General features: G+C 36.4%; 2 protein-coding genes across 4 annotated transcripts in view; one reads left to right on the plus strand and one right to left on the minus strand.

Annotated features, from left to right (window-relative positions):
* The window catches only part of myof (myoferlin), a 33,045-nt gene extending 18,853 nt beyond the window's left edge, over window positions 1-14,192 (plus strand). For 2 of the 3 annotated variants that reach the window (XM_087785058.1, XM_087785059.1), the window contains 26 exons: window positions 590-732; window positions 1,087-1,257; window positions 1,812-1,905; window positions 1,980-2,057; window positions 2,124-2,305; window positions 2,376-2,534; window positions 3,225-3,323; window positions 3,398-3,559; window positions 3,624-3,789; window positions 4,550-4,626; window positions 5,761-5,772; window positions 5,844-5,942; window positions 6,012-6,140; window positions 7,188-7,343; window positions 7,412-7,503; window positions 7,563-7,733; window positions 8,318-8,466; window positions 9,305-9,444; window positions 10,334-10,422; window positions 10,486-10,581; window positions 10,657-10,798; window positions 10,874-10,973; window positions 11,703-11,899; window positions 11,963-12,072; window positions 13,013-13,160; window positions 13,239-14,192. In XM_087785058.1, the coding sequence (XP_087641184.1) occupies window positions 590-732; window positions 1,087-1,257; window positions 1,812-1,905; window positions 1,980-2,057; window positions 2,124-2,305; window positions 2,376-2,534; window positions 3,225-3,323; window positions 3,398-3,559; window positions 3,624-3,789; window positions 4,550-4,626; window positions 5,761-5,772; window positions 5,844-5,942; window positions 6,012-6,140; window positions 7,188-7,343; window positions 7,412-7,503; window positions 7,563-7,733; window positions 8,318-8,466; window positions 9,305-9,444; window positions 10,334-10,422; window positions 10,486-10,581; window positions 10,657-10,798; window positions 10,874-10,973; window positions 11,703-11,899; window positions 11,963-12,072; window positions 13,013-13,160; window positions 13,239-13,277 (3,200 nt within the window). In that variant the 3' untranslated portion in view covers window positions 13,278-14,192. Of the gene's footprint in view, window positions 1-589; window positions 733-1,086; window positions 1,258-1,811; window positions 1,906-1,979; window positions 2,058-2,123; window positions 2,306-2,375; window positions 2,535-3,224; window positions 3,324-3,397; window positions 3,560-3,623; window positions 3,790-4,549; window positions 4,627-4,759; window positions 4,817-5,760; window positions 5,773-5,843; window positions 5,943-6,011; window positions 6,141-7,187; window positions 7,344-7,411; window positions 7,504-7,562; window positions 7,734-8,317; window positions 8,467-9,304; window positions 9,445-10,333; window positions 10,423-10,485; window positions 10,582-10,656; window positions 10,799-10,873; window positions 10,974-11,702; window positions 11,900-11,962; window positions 12,073-13,012; window positions 13,161-13,238 lie in introns of all 3 variants that reach the window. The other variant, XM_087785060.1, reaches the window with a different exon arrangement.
* Window positions 13,633-17,944, minus strand: aarsd1 (alanyl-tRNA synthetase domain containing 1). The gene is made up of 12 exons (XM_087785067.1): window positions 17,810-17,944; window positions 17,515-17,643; window positions 17,087-17,246; window positions 16,960-17,017; window positions 16,740-16,896; window positions 15,467-15,583; window positions 14,997-15,127; window positions 14,862-14,928; window positions 14,694-14,785; window positions 14,573-14,627; window positions 14,420-14,514; window positions 13,633-14,357 (listed from the first exon to the last, which is right to left on the minus strand). The coding sequence occupies exons 1-12, from the start codon at window positions 17,846-17,848 to the stop codon at window positions 14,219-14,221; spliced, it is 1,239 nt and encodes a 412-aa protein (XP_087641193.1). The 5' UTR covers window positions 17,849-17,944; the 3' UTR covers window positions 13,633-14,218.
* Between the last annotated feature and the right edge of the window lie 667 nt (window positions 17,945-18,611).

Raw genomic sequence — 18,611 nt, forward strand, 5'->3', positions numbered from 1 at the left:
TTGTGAGGACAAAAGGCAAATCTCACTCTATCTGCATCTATGAAGGTCACCTGAGGACACTTGGTTACCCTCTCACAGATGCTACATGGGTCCTACAGAGCTAATCTTGGACTCTCAATGACTGCCATAAACTGATCTTTTGGGAAGAATTGCATCCATGAACAAAAAATCAGTTCAGTCCAGACTATGGCCAAAATGGCAGAATATGTATGTGAGCAAACTTGTCCCTTATTAGTATAGCATCAATCAAATATTAAGCAAATCCTCCGACTATTTTATACTTTCTTTAAGCCCTCAGCAGTTATCGCTGACTTGAATATAAAAAGCTACTGAAGCTACTTTTTTAAACGGGTTAAGTTAAGTCCCAATCTATTCTACATGAATATTTATATTTATGCATTGAGCAGACAGTTTTCTCCAAAGCGACTTAAAATTCCCAAAACTCACCCGTCAACCCACTGATGGGAGTAGGCTGCGATGCAGCACACCACTATTGGTAAATCTGTAAAATTCTAAATACACCAATAATAATGTGAAAATCATCCACAAAGACGGTATGTACAGAGAAAGTATTCTTCTGCTTTTCCAGGTTGGGAGTATGGAGTGACCATTCCACCCGAGGACAAGCCTCGGTCTTGGGTATCAGCGGAGAAAGTGTACCACATTCACAGAAGGAGGAGATTAGTGCGGCTTCGCAAGAGAGCTGCACTTCCTGCAGGAACTTCGTTACAGGTCTGTACCGTAAAATCCAGCGTTTCTCATGCAACAACATTGATTTTATCAGCTTAAAATGGAACGTTTGGAATGAGGGCAGCCTCTGCCAAGGAGCTCCCTTTCAAACACCTTTGTTCTTGTATCATTTATTGTATCCAAATAATGCTGTTTCTTTGCTAGCATTTGAAATATTGCATCAAAAAACACACTTGCACAACAAACAAAAAAAATATATACATATATATAATTTTATTTACGAAATCCATTGAATGTGTAGTGTCCTCTTTGATTGCACATTTCATTGTGTTGTGGGAAATCAACTCTGATATGGGATACAAGTACATGAATAACTTTGTCTGCATTATTCCACAGCAACAAGACCAAGGTAATCCTGAAGGCTGGGAATTCTCTTCACTGATCGGCTGGAAGTTTCACGGGGAGGAGCGTTCTTTCGATACGTTCCGTAGAAGGCGTTGGAGGCGTAAGATGGGTCCTGAAGATCGCCTTGGAGCCGCCGCCATCTTCAAACTTGAAGGCGCTTTGGTGCGTGATGTATTTAACCCCAAAACTCTATAATGAGCAGACAAGGAGTGTGTATTGGCAAGAATCTGGCGATATGATGCGTATCATGATACAGGGTCAACGATACAATATGTTGAGATACTGTAGTAACAAGGATATATTTGTAGTATTGTCGAGTAGTTGACTCTGGTGTTGCAGTATTTACAGACCACATGACTCTTGACGAAGTCGTAACTGCTTTCATTTGTTTTGAAACCAAAATATGTCCAAATATCAGCTTTAAAAGCGGTTGAAGTCGACTGTATCCTCTCATTCTCAGTCATCGCCAGGCTTTTGCAGGATTTCATTGTTCTATTATTATGTAAAGGACATGCAATAACTGCTTTTAAGCAAACAAACGCTGTGAATATTTGTAATTGTAAATCTGAGAAAATATCAATACACTTAAATATCGCCATTAGTTTGTCCTTTTTGTTGACAAATATCTGTCTACACATGATTTAGTTTCACCTCCAGTTATTATTTGCCGACGTGTGTTATCTGTTGTAACTTGCTGACGAGTGGTGGTTCTAAAGGGTGTCGACACGGGAGACAGAGACAAGGACGGTTCGTCTGGCGCCACCAAAATGTTTGGTGCAAACACTCCTACTGTGTCCTGCAGCTTCCAGAGTGAGTTACAGGATGTGAAGATTAACAAGAATATAGCATCTAATCTAAATGATAATGTCATTTCCTTCCCTCAGATTCCTACATGTATCATTTGCGAGTTTACGTCTACCAGGCAAGAAACATCGCATCAATGGACAAAGATAGTTTCTCAGGTAAAAGTGCTTCTCAGGACTGAGCTGGAAACAAGGATGAGTTGAATCTAAGGCTTCTCTCCACAGATCCATACACACACGTCTCCTTCTTACACCTCAGTAAGACCACGGTGAAACTCCCGTCAACACTGAACCCGACCTGGGATCAGACGCTCATCTTCAATGACGTGGAGATCTATGGAGACCCCGTAGCACTGCAACAGCGCCCCCCGGATGTCGTGCTGGAGTTCTACGACCACGATCAAGTGGTAAGCCTCTGACACGCCCATTGAGAGAGGAAAGTTCTAAATATTCATCTTCATGATCTCCATTGTAAAGGGCAAGGATGAGCTGTTGGGTCGAAGTGTATGTTCTCCAATGGTGAAGCTGACTCCAGGGATGGATCAGAGCCCCAAACTCCTGTGGCACCCTATCCTTCATAAGGGACTTGAGGCTGGGGAGGCTCTGGTTGCTGCTGAGCTAATCTTGAAGAACAAGGTCAGACACTAGCTAAGCAAGGAGGATTTGTAGGCCTTATTAATGCCTGTTTCCATGTTTCCGGTCTGATTAAATTGAAAACTATTGTCCAGAGCTAAAAACGAATCCTCCATTGAGGATTGATTAAATATTAAACACGAAAAATGCAGGAGAAAATTTTGAGTATGAATGAAAAATATTCGCAAAGTCAGATTGTTCATGTTGAAAGTCAGTAATAAATGATTTAAAATAACCTATTTAAACAGCAGAGTAGAAAATGTTGGTACAGAGGTCCCTCTTTCATTGTCGTGTAGTTTGTCACTAAAATTGGCATTGGTTTTTGGACTACATCAGTATAACAAATGGTTATAAAAACTACAGACCATCTCTTGGACGCTACAATAAATTACAGCTCCTCTGATCACGCTGCGTCCCCACCCTTGTCTGTAACGCTGATCTGTATTTTCCTCCTTTTGTATTTACCAGAGTGTCCAATCTAGACCCAGTTCTCTGATGTTCACTGACCCATTTACAGTTACAATCGCAGTGAGCTGATGCATACAATAGGATTTAGACATTTAAAGCGTGATATGGCGAGTGATCACTGTACATGGTTTCAAAAATCAAAGTTTGTTTTCTGCTAACTTGCAATCCCTGTTTTCTTTATTTATTTTTTTTCTGTTGGTTCTTTTTCTTATATCTTCACCTCAGAATGAGCCTGACCTTCCTTTGGTTCCTCCACAACGAGGAGAGAACCTCTACATGGTCCCTCAGGGAATCCGGCCCGTGGTGCAGCTCACTGCCGTGGAGGTACATCAAGCAGATCTCAATTTCAGAACACCAGTTTCTTCTTTCAAATCCAATGTTCTTTTTGCTGGGTCCAGATTTTAGCGTGGGGTTTGAGGAACATGAAGTCCTATCAGTTGGCGGCCGTGACCTCCCCGAGCCTGGTGGTGGAGTGTGGCGGCCAAAGGGTGGAGACGGCTGTGATCAAAAACATGAAGAAGAGTCCTAACTTTCCCAGCTCGGTTCTCTTCGTCAAAGTGGTGAATAGCAAACCTCAGATGAAGACCGTGTTGGAAACTGCATCTAAAACTCTTTTGATTTCAGCTGTTGCCGAAGGATGAGATGTACACTCCTCCCATTGTTCTGAAGGTCATTGACCATCGGCCGTTTGGCCGGAAGCCTGTCGTGGGTCAGTGCACCATCACTTCTCTGGAGCAGTTCCGCTGTGACCCATACGTCATCACTGCAGAGGGGGCTATGTCAACCAAAAGTAAGGAGTTATCGTTGTACTATAAACACTTTCGTCTGTGACTTCTGAATATTTAGCTAATTATTGAAAAAAAAGGTTAATTTATTGATTAAAGTGTTTTTTTTTCTACCAGGCATAACATTTTTTTGTGTCCCCAGTTATTCCATTTTTTTTTTACTATAAATTAGTTTACATATAATTATGGAGGGGGTAGACGGAGGGATGGAGAGAAGGGAGAGGGAGAATATAGTGAAAGAAGAGGCAGTATGGGCAGCAGCAGAAGATCCGCCAGTTATTGAAATACAGGTTTGCATGTGGGGTGCCATCCCTCAACATTCTCAGTAATTCTTAAATAAACCTAAATAGCTTCCTTGAGGCTTTGCCGCCCGGCCAACCAATCACAACTAAACTAAATTTACAATGAAAGGTGGAAACTGTAAAATTAAATGCAGGTTTACAGACCAAATGAGTAAAAAGTACAAATTGATATTGAATTGTGTTTCATTAAAAATCGGAATATTTATACAGAACTATTACAGACCATTACTTTGTGCTTGTTTTTTGCTGGGAATTATGTTGTAAAGTGCTTTAGATAAATTAATATGATGTTTATAAACACAGCATGTTCTCCAGAAAGCCTGTTGAATAGTAGTAAAGTAAGTAAAGTAAAAAATTCAATTCCCAAAACCCCTCAGAATTCTGCATCAATTCTGCTCTACTTGGTAGTGTCATTCCCAATGTTGTCACCCTTCTGTTCCCCTCACCATTCCACTTCCCTCAGTGTCCCTCATGATGGCATCTCCAACCAAAGACGTGTCTATCAACATGGAGGAAAGACGCCCCCTGCTGGAGGCTCAGGTAACTCTCACACCACTGTTCGTACGTCCACATGAATGCATTATGATACATGACATTAAACTACTGCTGGATGCTGAATGCAAACGTTGACTTTCGGTCAAGTTTGACGAACTGTATCAACTCTGCATTGCAGTACATGTACAACATATCATCTGCTGTCAACAAAATGGCTTCTTCTCCGTCCCATTTTGTATGTACGTCTACTGGAGTCTGCCCGCTTCCTCACGCTATTACCAATGATTCTGTTGTTTGAACCACAGCTTCGCAAAGAGCTTTAAGTCACTTTCTGCTTCAAAAACTATGGAATGTAAAACCTCTTACTCAGCCATGTTTAAAATTCTAACAACTTTATTGAAAGACACTTTACAAACAACATTATTATTATTTTATTATTATTATTTTTTGTTATTTTTTATTTTATTTTTATTTTTATTTATTTATTTATTTGTTTTATTTTATTTTTTATAAAAAAATGCTGTATGTATTGGCTATTGGAAAAAAACAATTTCAATAAAGTTTTACCTTACCTTATTATGTCACACATTAATATGTCAATAATTTAAAAAAAATTATTGCTACAGTTTATACAGTAAAATATGAAAATATTACCAACAAATCAACTTCCTATTTCTGTATGTTTTTCCAATGTTTTTTTTTCTTAGTTCTATTCAAACAGTTATTATAGACTGTTTCAGACTTCAAGACTGAGTATATACAGTATATATATACAGTACTAGAGATTTTCCTTCTCTGTCAACACTACAACATATTGTTTTGATTATTTCATAATTAATAACAAAGAAAAGATGGGATTTGTGACCGAAATATGCACATAAATATGAATAAATACCGAAAATAGATTTTAGACGCCCCGAAAAAGAAAATAAAATCTCAAGTATTTAATCAACTAATCAAAACATTATCTTTCCACATGTTATCATCAATGTCATCTTGTTCTTCTCTCCTGTTTTGCATCATCTGAAATAATTTGGCTGAACAATGTTTTTGAGCTGCATGTTTCTTTTAATGTCTGTCTCTAAAAATGTTCTCGTCACTCGAATCTGAAAATGGTTTTCAAATACGTGTGTGTTAATCTGAGTGATTTTGTGTGTTGCATGGCTTTGTTACTGAAAGCAAGCCGAGAAGGTGAGAGACCGTCAACAGTCGTCCAGATGACATTCTCCTCCTGAACAATTCTTCTTTTCTTCTTCATGTAGGAGAAAGAGACGGTGGACTGGTGGAGCAAATTCTACGCCTCATTATTTGAGCAGGAGAAATGTGGGCCGTACCTGAAGAAAGGATACGACACGCTCAAAGTAAGTGGTCGCATGTTAGGAAGTCAGTGAAGTTTGAATGAAGTATAGTTACTGTATTGTTTTCTTCAGGTGTACGAGTGTGAGCTGGAGAGCGTGGATGGATTCCAGCAGCTGACCGACTTCTGCAGCACCTTCAGACTAGAGAGAGGGAAGACTGATGAAGAAGACGATGATCCTACTGTGGTCGGAGAATTCAAGGTGATTACACAACCTCAGGTTATTCCATTCAGAGAGCATGAAGTAGATCAGTGCCGTCTGAAGATTGAATGGTTGAATTGAGCATTTAAAATGTTTAAAACTTCGATTTTTCTGTTTTAAAGCTTCAAATATATTTTTTAAATAATTAGTTGTTTTTTTTGTTTAAATTAATATTTGTAAATAATATGTATATTGAAAGGTTATAAATGTTTTGTAAGTTTGTTATTACAATAAATATATTATTATTATATTTCCAAGCAATTTTTTTTAATTTAATTTGATTCCATAATTTGTATATAAAAGGTTGGATTTATTTTATGTTTTTTTTCAATAATGTGTTTAAAAAAAACATTTATTTTCCCATAATTAGAAGTACAATGTACGATTGATAGACTCATTTCAATAATTAAACCTTTATCTTCTGAATTAATTTTGTTTTAATAAAATATAAAATGTTGTTATTAAAGTGCCACCAGATAACACCAAAAGAGTGCAGAGCTAAATGTTCAAGTACTTTCAAGTCATCACATGATCGTCTGCCCCTGGCATGATTGGCTGAAAACACTATTGTACCAACATTTTTATATTGTATATGTATATTGTAACATTTTAATTTATAAATAAAATGTTGAATTATTTAAATCAGACCATCAATCTTGTGTAAAGAAAATGTTAATTTTGAAAATATTTAATTGTATATATTGAATTTCAAAGGCTACAACTTGAATTCATATTCAATTTAGAACATTTATTTTTGGAATATCATATATATATATGAAGAATAAAATATCAAAAAATAAAATCCAACCTTTTAATATACAAATGATTGATTTCAATGAAAACAAATGCAACCATTCAATATAGAAGTTATTGAATTAAATGATTCAAAACAGAATGAAATGCTTATAAAACAATAACAACATCAATAGAAAAAACATCTGAAATGTTTTATTCAATTATTCAATGTTATGATGAGAATGATATAAGAGTGTATTAGAATAAAAGGGGAAAAACGGTTCTTGTTTAAATTTCATCTTCTACCTGCAGGGCTCCTTCAAGGTGTACCCACTACCCGACGACCCCGGTGTGACCCCTCCTCCTCGTCAGTTCAGGGAGCTGCCGGACAGCGGACCGCAAGAGTGTGTGGTCCGGATCTACGTGGTCCGAGCTCTGGAGCTGCAGCCCAAAGACAACAATGGCAAAGTGAGAACTTCTCAATCCATCCATCCATCAGTGCGGCAGGTGTCCATCATGGTTTGTTGTCTCGTCAGTGTGATCCATACGTCAAGATATCCCTGGGCAGGAACTCAATCGAAGACCGTGACAACTACATCCCCAACACCCTCAGCCCCGTGTTTGGGAGGTTGGTCGGACAAACGCATTAAAGGTGTTTGAAGGAGGTAAATAAAAGTGTCGTTTCAGGATGTTCGAGATGACTTGTTACCTGCCCCAGGACAAGGACCTGAAGATCTCAGTCTACGACTACGACCTTCTGAGTCGCGACGAGAAGGTCGGGGAGACGGTGGTGGACCTGGAGAATCGCTTTCTGTCCCGATTTAACTCCTACTGCGGAATTCCACAAACCTACTGCATGTAAGAGAATTAAGAAGTGACATTATTCTCACCCGTGTTATGACATCACTTGACCTAGTAACTCATTTTTTTTACCATGATACTACATGTTTAAATATATTTATGAATAGTGGCAAAAAAACAGTGTTTATATGTTTATATTTCAAAGGTAATCAACAGCGTTGGTTGGTTGGCTGGGCGGCAAAGCATCACAGGAACATTTTCAATCTTGAGTTTGCAAGTTGTTCATTTAAACAAGTCAATACATTGCGGCTTTAGCTGAATGCAGGCAATTTTTAAAAACGTAATGCCTAGTCTATGCCACACGAGTTAAAAGACTAGAAATACACAAATGTAAAAGGTCCGCCCTTAAAACTTTAATGAGAAATATTTAATCCATTTATTTTACATTTTCATTTTCTATATGTTTATTGGAATCACTGTAAAATGTGCCTGCAATGTTGTGGCTCCTCATTTGCGCAGTTGCCAAGTACCTCATGAATAAAACAATATTAAGAGTAACTGATTTTATTTTCTGGTAAATTAAACGAGTCTCAATTATTTCCTGTTATATAATAAAGATGATTTTTCATTTTGGTTTAAAGTTCTGGTATCAACCAATGGCGAGACCAGATGAAACCGTCTGCGATCCTTGAGAACTTGTCTCGAATGAAGGGTCTCTCCAAACCCAGGACAGAAGACAACGGCACATCCATGTACTTCAACGGGAAACAGTACACGCTCTCTGAGTTTGGTAACGTAGAATTTTAAAATTATGTTATGTTTGTATTAAAATTGTATTTGTAAATATAAACTATATCAACAACACTGATATTAAAGTGTTTTTTAGTTGATTCTCAGGTCAAAGATTGATATTTATGTATACATTCATTTATTAAAAGCCTCATAACTATGATTGCCATGTAATAAGTATATATAAACATACCTATGTGTGGCATCATTGTGATTTGATTCATCATGAAGGTTCTTTTAATCAGTTCCAAAGATAGTTTTGTTAATTCAATCAATTTTTTTTACAATAAAAAGAATACAATAGAAAATGTTATTTTTAATCATATAAATGTTGCTTCAACTAAAAAAACAGCAAAGTTAATATATTGAAGAAAAACATGTTTAATAAAAAAATATGGTTGCTTCAACAAAAAAACAAAAATCATCATTAAAAAATGTCAAGGTGTTTAAAAACTGTATTTTTGATTGAAATGTTTTTTTATTGGTAATAAAATGAGTCTTAACACACTACATTTGTTATCGGGCCTCCGGGTCACCTTGACCCTGAGATACCACAAAGGTTAATTATGCAATCCCTGAAACGTTACTTCCTAATAAAACAACATATTTTCAAAGGTTTTAAAGTTTTTTTTATTAAAGCAATTTAATAACAAAGAAACAGACAAGCACATATACCTCCATACAATCAAATCATGTTAAACTCAAACAGGATGACTTAGGATAACTTCACAAAGATACAGACATGATTCAAAAAGGGAAAACATTATCACTTGTATCAATATGACGTTGTGTTGTTGCAGTTGAGTTGAATTGATGTGTGTGTTCATCTCAATGTTCAGAGGGCAGCAAGGAGCTCCATCAACACCTGGGTCCACCTCGAGAGCGCCTGTGTCTACATGTGCTGCGGACTCAGGGTCTGGTACCAGAACACGTGGAGACTCGAACACTCTACAGCTCTTACCAGCCCAACCTGCCCCAGGTCAGAGCGTTGAGCACACACCAGAACATTGATCGTCTCGTCACAAAAGTGCCACATATAGAAGTGTGTCAGAGAATTATTGATCCAGGATCGATACTTGATTTATTTATGCATCTTATGTACGGAAGTAGGTCAGTGCCGTCCGGATATTAAATAGTTGGATTAACTGTAACTTTTATTTAATGTTGAAACGATAATCTTTTGATTAAACTTTCCTCTTTATTTGCTTAAGGATTCAAATCTAGTTGTTTTTTGTTTTGTTTTAATAATTAAATTAAATAGTTTGTATATTGTAATATTGAATTTTTTTAATTATTTGTATTGAATAATTTAATTCAACAATGTATATGTTGAAAGTTTTTTTTATTACATTAAAAATGTATATTTAAAGGTTATATATGTTGTTTTTTTTATAATTTAAGTCAATGATTTAATTTTTAAAAGGTTCAACTATATGAAGGTTATTATATATTTTTTTAGACTTAATTTTTTTTTTTAATTCCATTTATTGAAACATTTTAAATGAATTAATATAAAATGTTGGTATATTAATGCAACCAGAAATTATTTAATTTAACAGGCTACATTTGAATAAATATCAATTTGGAAAGAAAATGTTTTAATTATTCAAGAATATTTAAACTTTTTTATTATGAATTATTTAATGACAAAATTAATTCAACCTGGGAATATAAGAATTATTTAATTAATATATTAATGATAATAATACTAATTAAAAACAGATACTTAAAAAACAACATTCCAATAAAAAAATGTCAAGGTTTCAAAATGAAAAGGTTAAATTCAATCTTTCAATATTCTGATGTCACTGATATACTTCCACACTTATGACGACCTTCTAGTCATCAGGATCTTCTGTGCTTCACAGGGTAAACTTCAAATGTGGGTGGACGTCTTCCCCAAAAGCATGGGACTGCCGGGTCCTCCCTTCGACATCACACCACGCAAGCCCAAAAAGTAACACGACTCGCCTGCTCTCAGTGTTCATTCCACTTCATTTTTCTGACTGGTGTGTTCCAGACATTTCCTGCGCGTGGTCGTCTGGAACACCACAGACGTGACTCTGGATGAGGCCAGCATCACTGGAGAGGACATGAGCGACATCTACGTCAAAGGGTAGAAATGTCTTCCCGCCTAAACTCAAGTCACATGACGAAGAGCGTGGACTTGAATATCCTCTGGTATTTCCAGCTGGATGCCCGGCATGGAGGAGGACAAGCAGAAGACGGACGTCCACTATCGCTCCCTGGATGGAGACGGAAACTTCAACTGGAGGTTTGTGTTCGACTTCGACTTCCTGCCGGCGGAGCAGCTCTGTCTGGTCTCTAAAAAGGTAAGACCCGACCCGAACACTGTTTGGATGAGCTGGATCTGAGGTCTGTTTCGATGACTCATGTTTCCTCACCAGGAGAACTTCTGGAGTCTGGACAAAACAGAGTTCCGGATTCCTCCCAAGCTCATCATCCAGATATGGGACAATGACAAGTTCTCGTTGGACGACTATCTCGGTAAGATAACACTAGAAGTGTGTGTTGGCAAGAATCTGGTGGTACAATACATATCACGGTACAACTATACTAAATATAAGGATATGTTGAGATACTGTAGTAACAAGGATATATTTGTAGTATTGTCGAGTACTTGACTCTGGTGTTGCAGAATTTACAGACCACATGACCAAAATATGTCCAAATATCAGCTTTAAAAGCTGCTTGAGTTGACTGTAGCCTCTAGTCGTCAGTCATCCCTGGAATCTGGCAGAATTTTATTGTTCCTTTAACTGAAGGGGATGCTGCCATCTATTGGCCGTAAGTTTAATTGCAACACAAAAATGAAAAATGTTAATTGTAAATACTTCTTCACCTTTCAAAACACATTTATTTTTTATCATAGATCTTTTATGGTTTATATTTCTAAAAAGTGTGTATAAAACACAATTTTTGTGTTGCAATTTAACTCCCATCTGCGAGAGATGGCCACAGTCATTATGCACTCTGCAGCAAAAAGAACAATGAAATCCTGTGAGCCCAGCAAGGACTGAGGACGAGAGGATATAGTAGGTTTTTAAAGCTGATGTTTGGACATATTGTATTGTTTTCTCTGTATCATTATAAGTATCTTATTGCCAGATTTTGGCCAATACACACTTCTAGTCCTGTTCAATATCAATACTGTATCATAAAAAACAATATTGCCGTACTTAAGTGTATAACTATGTTCTTACACCTTGTGATCAGGAACACTGGAACTGGACCTACGGAACCTGGTTCCACCTTCTAAGTCTCCAGAGAAGTGTTCACTGTCCATGATGGACAACCTGGACACTGGAATCCCATCACTCAAGAATGACCTGCACAAGTCTCTGTTTGCTCAGAAGTCCGTGAAAGGCTGGTGGCCCTGCTCCATGGAGCAGAACGGAGAGAAGGTCCTGGGGGTGAGTCCAAACATCTACACATCTTATGGTCAAACATCTCTGATCAATCCTTGTCTTCTGCAGGGTAAAGTAGAGATGACTCTGGAGATAGTCGGTGAGGCAGAAGTAGATGAGAGACCAGCAGGGAAAGGCAGAGATGAACCCAACATGAACCCAAAACTGGATCCTCCAAAGTAAGTCTCATTCCATCCCCAGTAAATGTATATATTTTTTAATTTGTTTACGTTTGTTTTCAATATATAATAGTTCCACCAGACAATACTAAAAGAGTACCAAGGTACTGGATTGATCATTTCAGCCAATCATGTGACCTCCAGATGATCATGTGACGATGTTGGTAGCACATTCCGTGTCAATTCATAATGGGGGATTCCGAATAGGTGTCACTGTATAGAATTTTGTAATTTAGAACATATTTTTTATTTTATTGTAATAAGAATATCAAACTCTTTGAGTTAAAAAAAAAAATCATAAGAAATTCAATATAACATTTTTTTATTCAATTAAAAAAGAGAATGAATTGCATAAAAAAAGTGCTACATTTTCTTATACATTTTGTTAGGCATTGGATTATTTATATTTAATAATTGAATTCGGTAATTTCAATGTATTCCACCATGTATATAGAAAGGTTGCATTCTTTCAAATATCTTTTTTTACACATACTGTAGTTCCAAAATGTTCTCAATTTAATATTTTTAAATTCTTTTTTCGCTTTTTACATTCATAACCGAATTTAAAATTATGAAATTTAGAAAATTAATTTTTGAGTTATTTGATTTAGAAAATCAAACTCTGTGTAAATCAATGTGATCATTTTAAGTGTTGGATTAAATAATTTCCAAATGTAAAGTTTGAACCTGTTTTTATTGAATAACTGATTTAAATGATTTAAAACATATTAAGTACTTAAAAAAACAACATTTCAATAAATAAATAAAAGTTTGAAAGGTTCATTTAAACCATTTAATATTCTAATGACTCTAATATTCTTCTAAAAACTTTGGTGACATTGTGTGGAGCAAAAATAGAAGGAATTTCTATTATTTCTTATAGCGTTTTAATAAGTTAAAACCAAATATTTATATGAATGAATTTCTCCTTCATAACCAGACGACCAGAGACCTCCTTCTTCTGGTTCACAAACCCCTGCAAGACCTTTAAGTTCATCGTGTGGCGACGTTTCCGGTGCGTCTTCATCTGTGCCATCATCCTCATCTTCGTCATCCTCTTCCTCGCCATCCTCTTGTATTCTCTACCGGTAAGAACCGTGATCCAACGTTGGTCTGACATTCAGAGCCTCGCTCCGGCTGACTCGACTCCTCCGCTTGTTTTCCAGAACTACATCTCCATGAAGATCGTAAAGCCGATGCAATAAACAGGAAGAAGATCAAGAATCAACTATTTTAATTACCAGATTTTATTTGTATCGTCCACTCGTTTCACTGTCACAATCACTAAGCATGAGCACTTATCACATGTAAAGCTGCTGGTAACGGTAGCACTGGGTTATTCACAGAAGTTACACGTCTGTTGATTGCATTTCACTGTCTTTTCTCCATTTGTCTTTCAAGCCACATTTCACAGACACATTTACCCACCAATGATTGAACCATTAATCTGAGTCGTTTGTAAACGTGTATTTTAAATTGAACTTTTACTTATACAAGTTTTAAAAATGTGCTAATGATTGTCCAATAAAAAAATGACACTGAAACGTATGGCTACTGTGATACTTTTGAGATCAAACATGAAGAATTTTATTTAAGCAGGTTTGTCTCTAGAATGAACGTCAGTGTTCAGTTGCAACCGGATCTGGACGAGTGGAGTCAAACTCAAAATCTTTAAGCAATCTTGGTCGCGGGAGGAATACATTTTTAATTTTACCGTAATTACAAAATTCCGATCAAATTCTTTTAATATCTGAAAATCAATAAAAAATATGTTTAAAAAAAAAACAAACATATTCTTTATCCTCAGTTTTACTATTATTGGAAGTCTGTGTAATTGTTGACATCCATCATCCCTGCTCCTTAATCGCTGTCGTCTTTATAGCTCATCATATCAACATTAAACTGCTTTGATTTTGAGAAAAATCATCACACGAGCCACACAAAATGACTTGACGGGTCATATTTAGCCTTGGACATGTTATCTACAACACAGGTAGTTTCAGGAACAGATGAATCTTTAAATGAACCAAAATAATTCACGTATGTGTTTCCTTGATTTACATGACAATACATGAATCGATATACAGATTAAGACTTGATGTGAATCTGTTTCCCCTTCATCGAGGCCCTAAAAACACATTCATCTTTATTCTTCCAGTGAGGTTTTTTGTTTGCGGTGTTCTTGGAGTAAAACCTCCAGTTCTCCTCTCCGGCTCAGACTGTTGGCTTTGCCTTGGAATCGCCCGTTTTTTCCGGCTCCCTTCCCCTGGAGCAGCTCCAGCACCCTGAAGAACAACAAGATAAAATGACGACCACAGAGTCGGAGTCAAGGGAACGAGTCTCTTACCGAGGTCCTAACTCGGTCACTTGTTGACTGGGTCCGGCCAGCAGGAACAAACCAGGACCCTTTTCTTCTCCCACAGTTAAGAACACCAAGGTTTTCTGCAAGAAATCAAACGTTCAGAGAGTTTCTACAGCAGACGTCAGACTTTTGTCTCACCTCGGTGTCCATTTCATTGGCGATGATGTTCATGAACTCATTATCTCCCTCTTTTCTGTCAAGACAAGATTCATGATAAATATAAATGATTGAAAGACATTTCTTAAACATTGAAGCTCACTTGTGAAAGGTGAAGAAGTTCCCTCTCTGCGGATCACTCTTGAAATTCTGGGCGATGAGAACGGCCATGTCTCGAAGAAGGCTCAAGTTTGTCTGCATTTTTCAACCCAATTAAATATTATTTATTTTCAACCCATTTATTTAATCATTTGTATTAATAGTTTCTCACTTTCTGCAGGAGCTTCAGAGACTTCAGGGATTTATCAACTGCCTCCACATGTTCATCAGGTCCAGTTCTATTTTTAAAATAATGTCATTTCTGGAAGATGCATAAACAAAATTGTGAATCCAGGATCAAACCTACTTGAGAAGAGACACCAGAGAGCGCTCCGTGTTGAAGCTTTTCTCAGCGTACTTCAGAACCCGGTTTCCCGCCAGGAAAATCAGGTTAGTTTTGTTTTTCTTCCCTTTCTCTGTACCGAGGAGTTTTATCACCTAAAATGAAGGTAAATCACACGTTTAATAGTTAGTTTACACTGTGAATTATCACAAATAAATATTGATCGATAATTGACAGCACTGTATCGTATCGTTTATGAAGAAATGACATTTAAATATTAACTTGATTTCACATGCATTTCTTCTCTTGTGAAATACAAATATAGTTGATTAAATTCAATATTTATCGTATCGCGTCCCCTGAATCGCGACACTTATCGTCGTTTGCCAATACACACTCCCATAAAAATATGAACACAAATAAATAACCTGTGCTAAACTGCAACAGATCACATTATACACTGAATAAAATGTTCTAGTAAATCAACAGTTTACCTGTAAGTGGCTCAGGTTGGACACGTGAGTTCCACAGCACATGTTGACATCAACACCTTCTATATCAATTATCCGGACGGGACCGGCGATATCGTCTGGAAGGCCACGACTTCGGACCTAAAACATGAACACGTCCTTCTTTAGAATACGTTTTGGTCATTATATTGTCACGTAACAAAACAGTAGAGTCATGTTTCCATAAATCAAAATAATTTCTCCTTAAACCTCTCTCTCACATCCAACTGGCCCAAAACTCAGCAGCTAGGATCTCAACCGATGTTGTCGCATCACCCACGTTTTAGTTGCACAAACTTGTGGCTGATATTGCAGATCGTTTGAATTTTGTATTCTGTCCTCCATCTGGCTGCTAGCTGTACATCAGTACATTCTTTTAAAACACAGTTTAACAGACTTTCTTTAATGTGATGTCGTCTTTTAACTCTTTACTGGATTCATTCATTTGCTTTAACTGAGGATGTAAGAAAATATCAATACACTGTTTGCATGAAAATATTGATAATAATATATACTTTTTACTTTCAAATCATATTTATTTTTTATTAATCATGATTAGTTAATGGTTTATATTTCAATAAAGTATGTGTTAAAAAAAGATTTTTTTTTCTTTATTTACAAGCAATGAAATCAAGTGGAACCTTGTGATGACTGAGGACGAGAGGATACAGTCGACTGATGCAGCTTTTAAATCTGATGTTTAGACATATTTTAGTTTCAAATCAAATAAAAGCAGTTACAACTTCATCAAGACTCAAGTGGTTTGTAAATACTGCAACACCAGAGTCAAGTACTCGACAATACTACAAATATATCCTTGTTCCTACAGTATCACAATATATTGCAATATAGCATATTGTTGCCCCTGTATCGTGATACTTTGTTGTTTTAAATTCGGCTCTAATAAAAAGCACTTTGACTTTTGTGCGACTGAAAGGTGCACTATAAGCAACTATTATAATTATTTTAAGATAAGAAAAGATTTCTTTATTATTTCCTTTAAGAAGAACTGATCTGTTTTACAATAATGCAGTAGAGGAGAAACACAATAGAAAAGCACTTTTTAATTAAAATGTGTTAATTTACAATTTATAAATAACAGTTTGAAATAATATTAAGATCTAATATTTATACCAAGATGTGCAAATTCTGTTGTGGAGCTCGACGGCAGCAGGAAGGAAGGATGATACCAACCCTTTATCAGAACACTTGAGGTGGATCATCCTGTCTAAATATTGACTGTGAATGTTGTGCAAACCTTCTCGAGTGCAGGGTCGTCGATGGCGAGAAGCTGCACAGTTACAGGGACGTGAGCTCTGATCTTCTCGTTGACTGCTTCCTCTAGAGCCTGTAACTGAGCCGCCTTCATAGACGGAGTGTCCAACTCGATTGTGCTTCTCTGACGCCCCAGTTCCCTTCAACAATAAAACAAATTCTATGAAGCAAAAGAAGAAAAACATTGAACTCCTGAAACAGACCATGACGTGGTTTTATATCCAAACATTGATTCTGCCAACGCCGTGATCAAATGTTGACCTGACGAGAGAAAATCTGTGTGAAAATATGAAGATTTTTTAAAAGTTGATATCAAGAAATCCTGCTGACCCGAGTGTTGCTGCATGTGATCGAACCTCCTCTCCCAGTCCACCTTCACCTGCACCTCCTGACCCTCCTCCAGAGGTGCACCGACGAAGTGTGCAGCTTCCTGGCCCTGGCGAGTCACCCTCAGCACTGGGACGTCTGCGATCAGCCCGTGATCGTCTGGCTATTATGGGTTTCATGTGTGAACAAAGCACAACAATTCATTTTAGAAGACCAACATAAAACTTTATTATCTTCACATATACTGATTAATGTATGCAAACAGTTTTACAAATGAAAAATATGTATTTACATGCATTTGTAAAGACCAAAATAAGGGTTACAAATATTTAATTTACATTTGTGGATATTAAAACCCACGTAAAAACATTGACTATTTGTAGACCATTTAGAAATATAAATAAGACAAATAAAACATCACTTGGACTCACTTGTCCTCCTCCTTCAGGAAACAGAATCGTGTCTTTCAGTTTGACAGTAAAACCTTTGACCGTTTGTTTCTTTCCATTGAGCTCTTGTTTGAGCTCGCCGGGGCAGCAGGAAACCACGGTGGTCACAAACTATTGAAAAGGAAGATAATAACAGTTCGTTACAGTTATAAAGTAACACGTGAGGTAAAAAGTGAAAGTGTTACTATTGTGTAATCATTTATCCTAACTGTCACGGCATCGAAATCCACATTCTTAAGCAATACAAATAGAAATAAAGAGGGATTTAGTTGCATACCTCTTTCATGTAGCAGTCCCGTTGACACTGGAAAGCCATGGTAGTGTTTAGTTTAAGTTAAAAAGACTTAAAGATAATTCAGACCGATAATAGTGCAACTAACAGTGTTGTGCTGCAGCTCTTCCTCTTTCGTTTTATTGGGCGATTACAAACGAGTTTCTCGTCAACATTGCCACATACTGTTCAAGATGTGGTATTGCGGTACACTGGCGTAAAACAAATCCACAATTTTCGATATACAATTAATTTCTTTTTTTTTTAATTTGCACAAAAACACTACACATATATTCTGAATTGTATCATTGGTCACTATATTTACTTAATGAAATTAAAATAAAGACTGATATCAAAATGTATAACTATAAGTATAAAAATGCAAAATAATGTCAGAAAGCAATGATGCAATAAAGTAAAAATACATGTATTTGCATATTAATAAATATGTAAAAATATTTACATATGACTCTAGCTTCGCGCGACCCCTCTAAGGGAATAAGTAGATAATAAATGAATAATAAACTATATAATTGAACCCTCAAGCAGAAGATGATCAATCTGGACCAAAATATCACAGTTTAATATCTTGTTTTTTCCGTCTATTGTCCAGATAATGGACACTAGAGATATACAATTTCATTTTTTTAAATTAATTTTTTTAATATATTTTATTTTATTGGTATCTGTCTTTTGTATAAGACTGTTCATTTAATTGTATTCTTCTTGTTTTATTTAATTTATATGTCATTTATTTAATTCAAGTCTATAGTGTCAACACAACCAAAAAAACTGTGTTTTGTTTACA

The sequence above is a fragment of the Callionymus lyra genome, chromosome 2 (assembly GCF_982586985.1).
Source record: "Callionymus lyra chromosome 2, fCalLyr1.hap1.1, whole genome shotgun sequence".
Taxonomy (NCBI): Eukaryota; Metazoa; Chordata; class Actinopteri; order Syngnathiformes; family Callionymidae; genus Callionymus; species Callionymus lyra.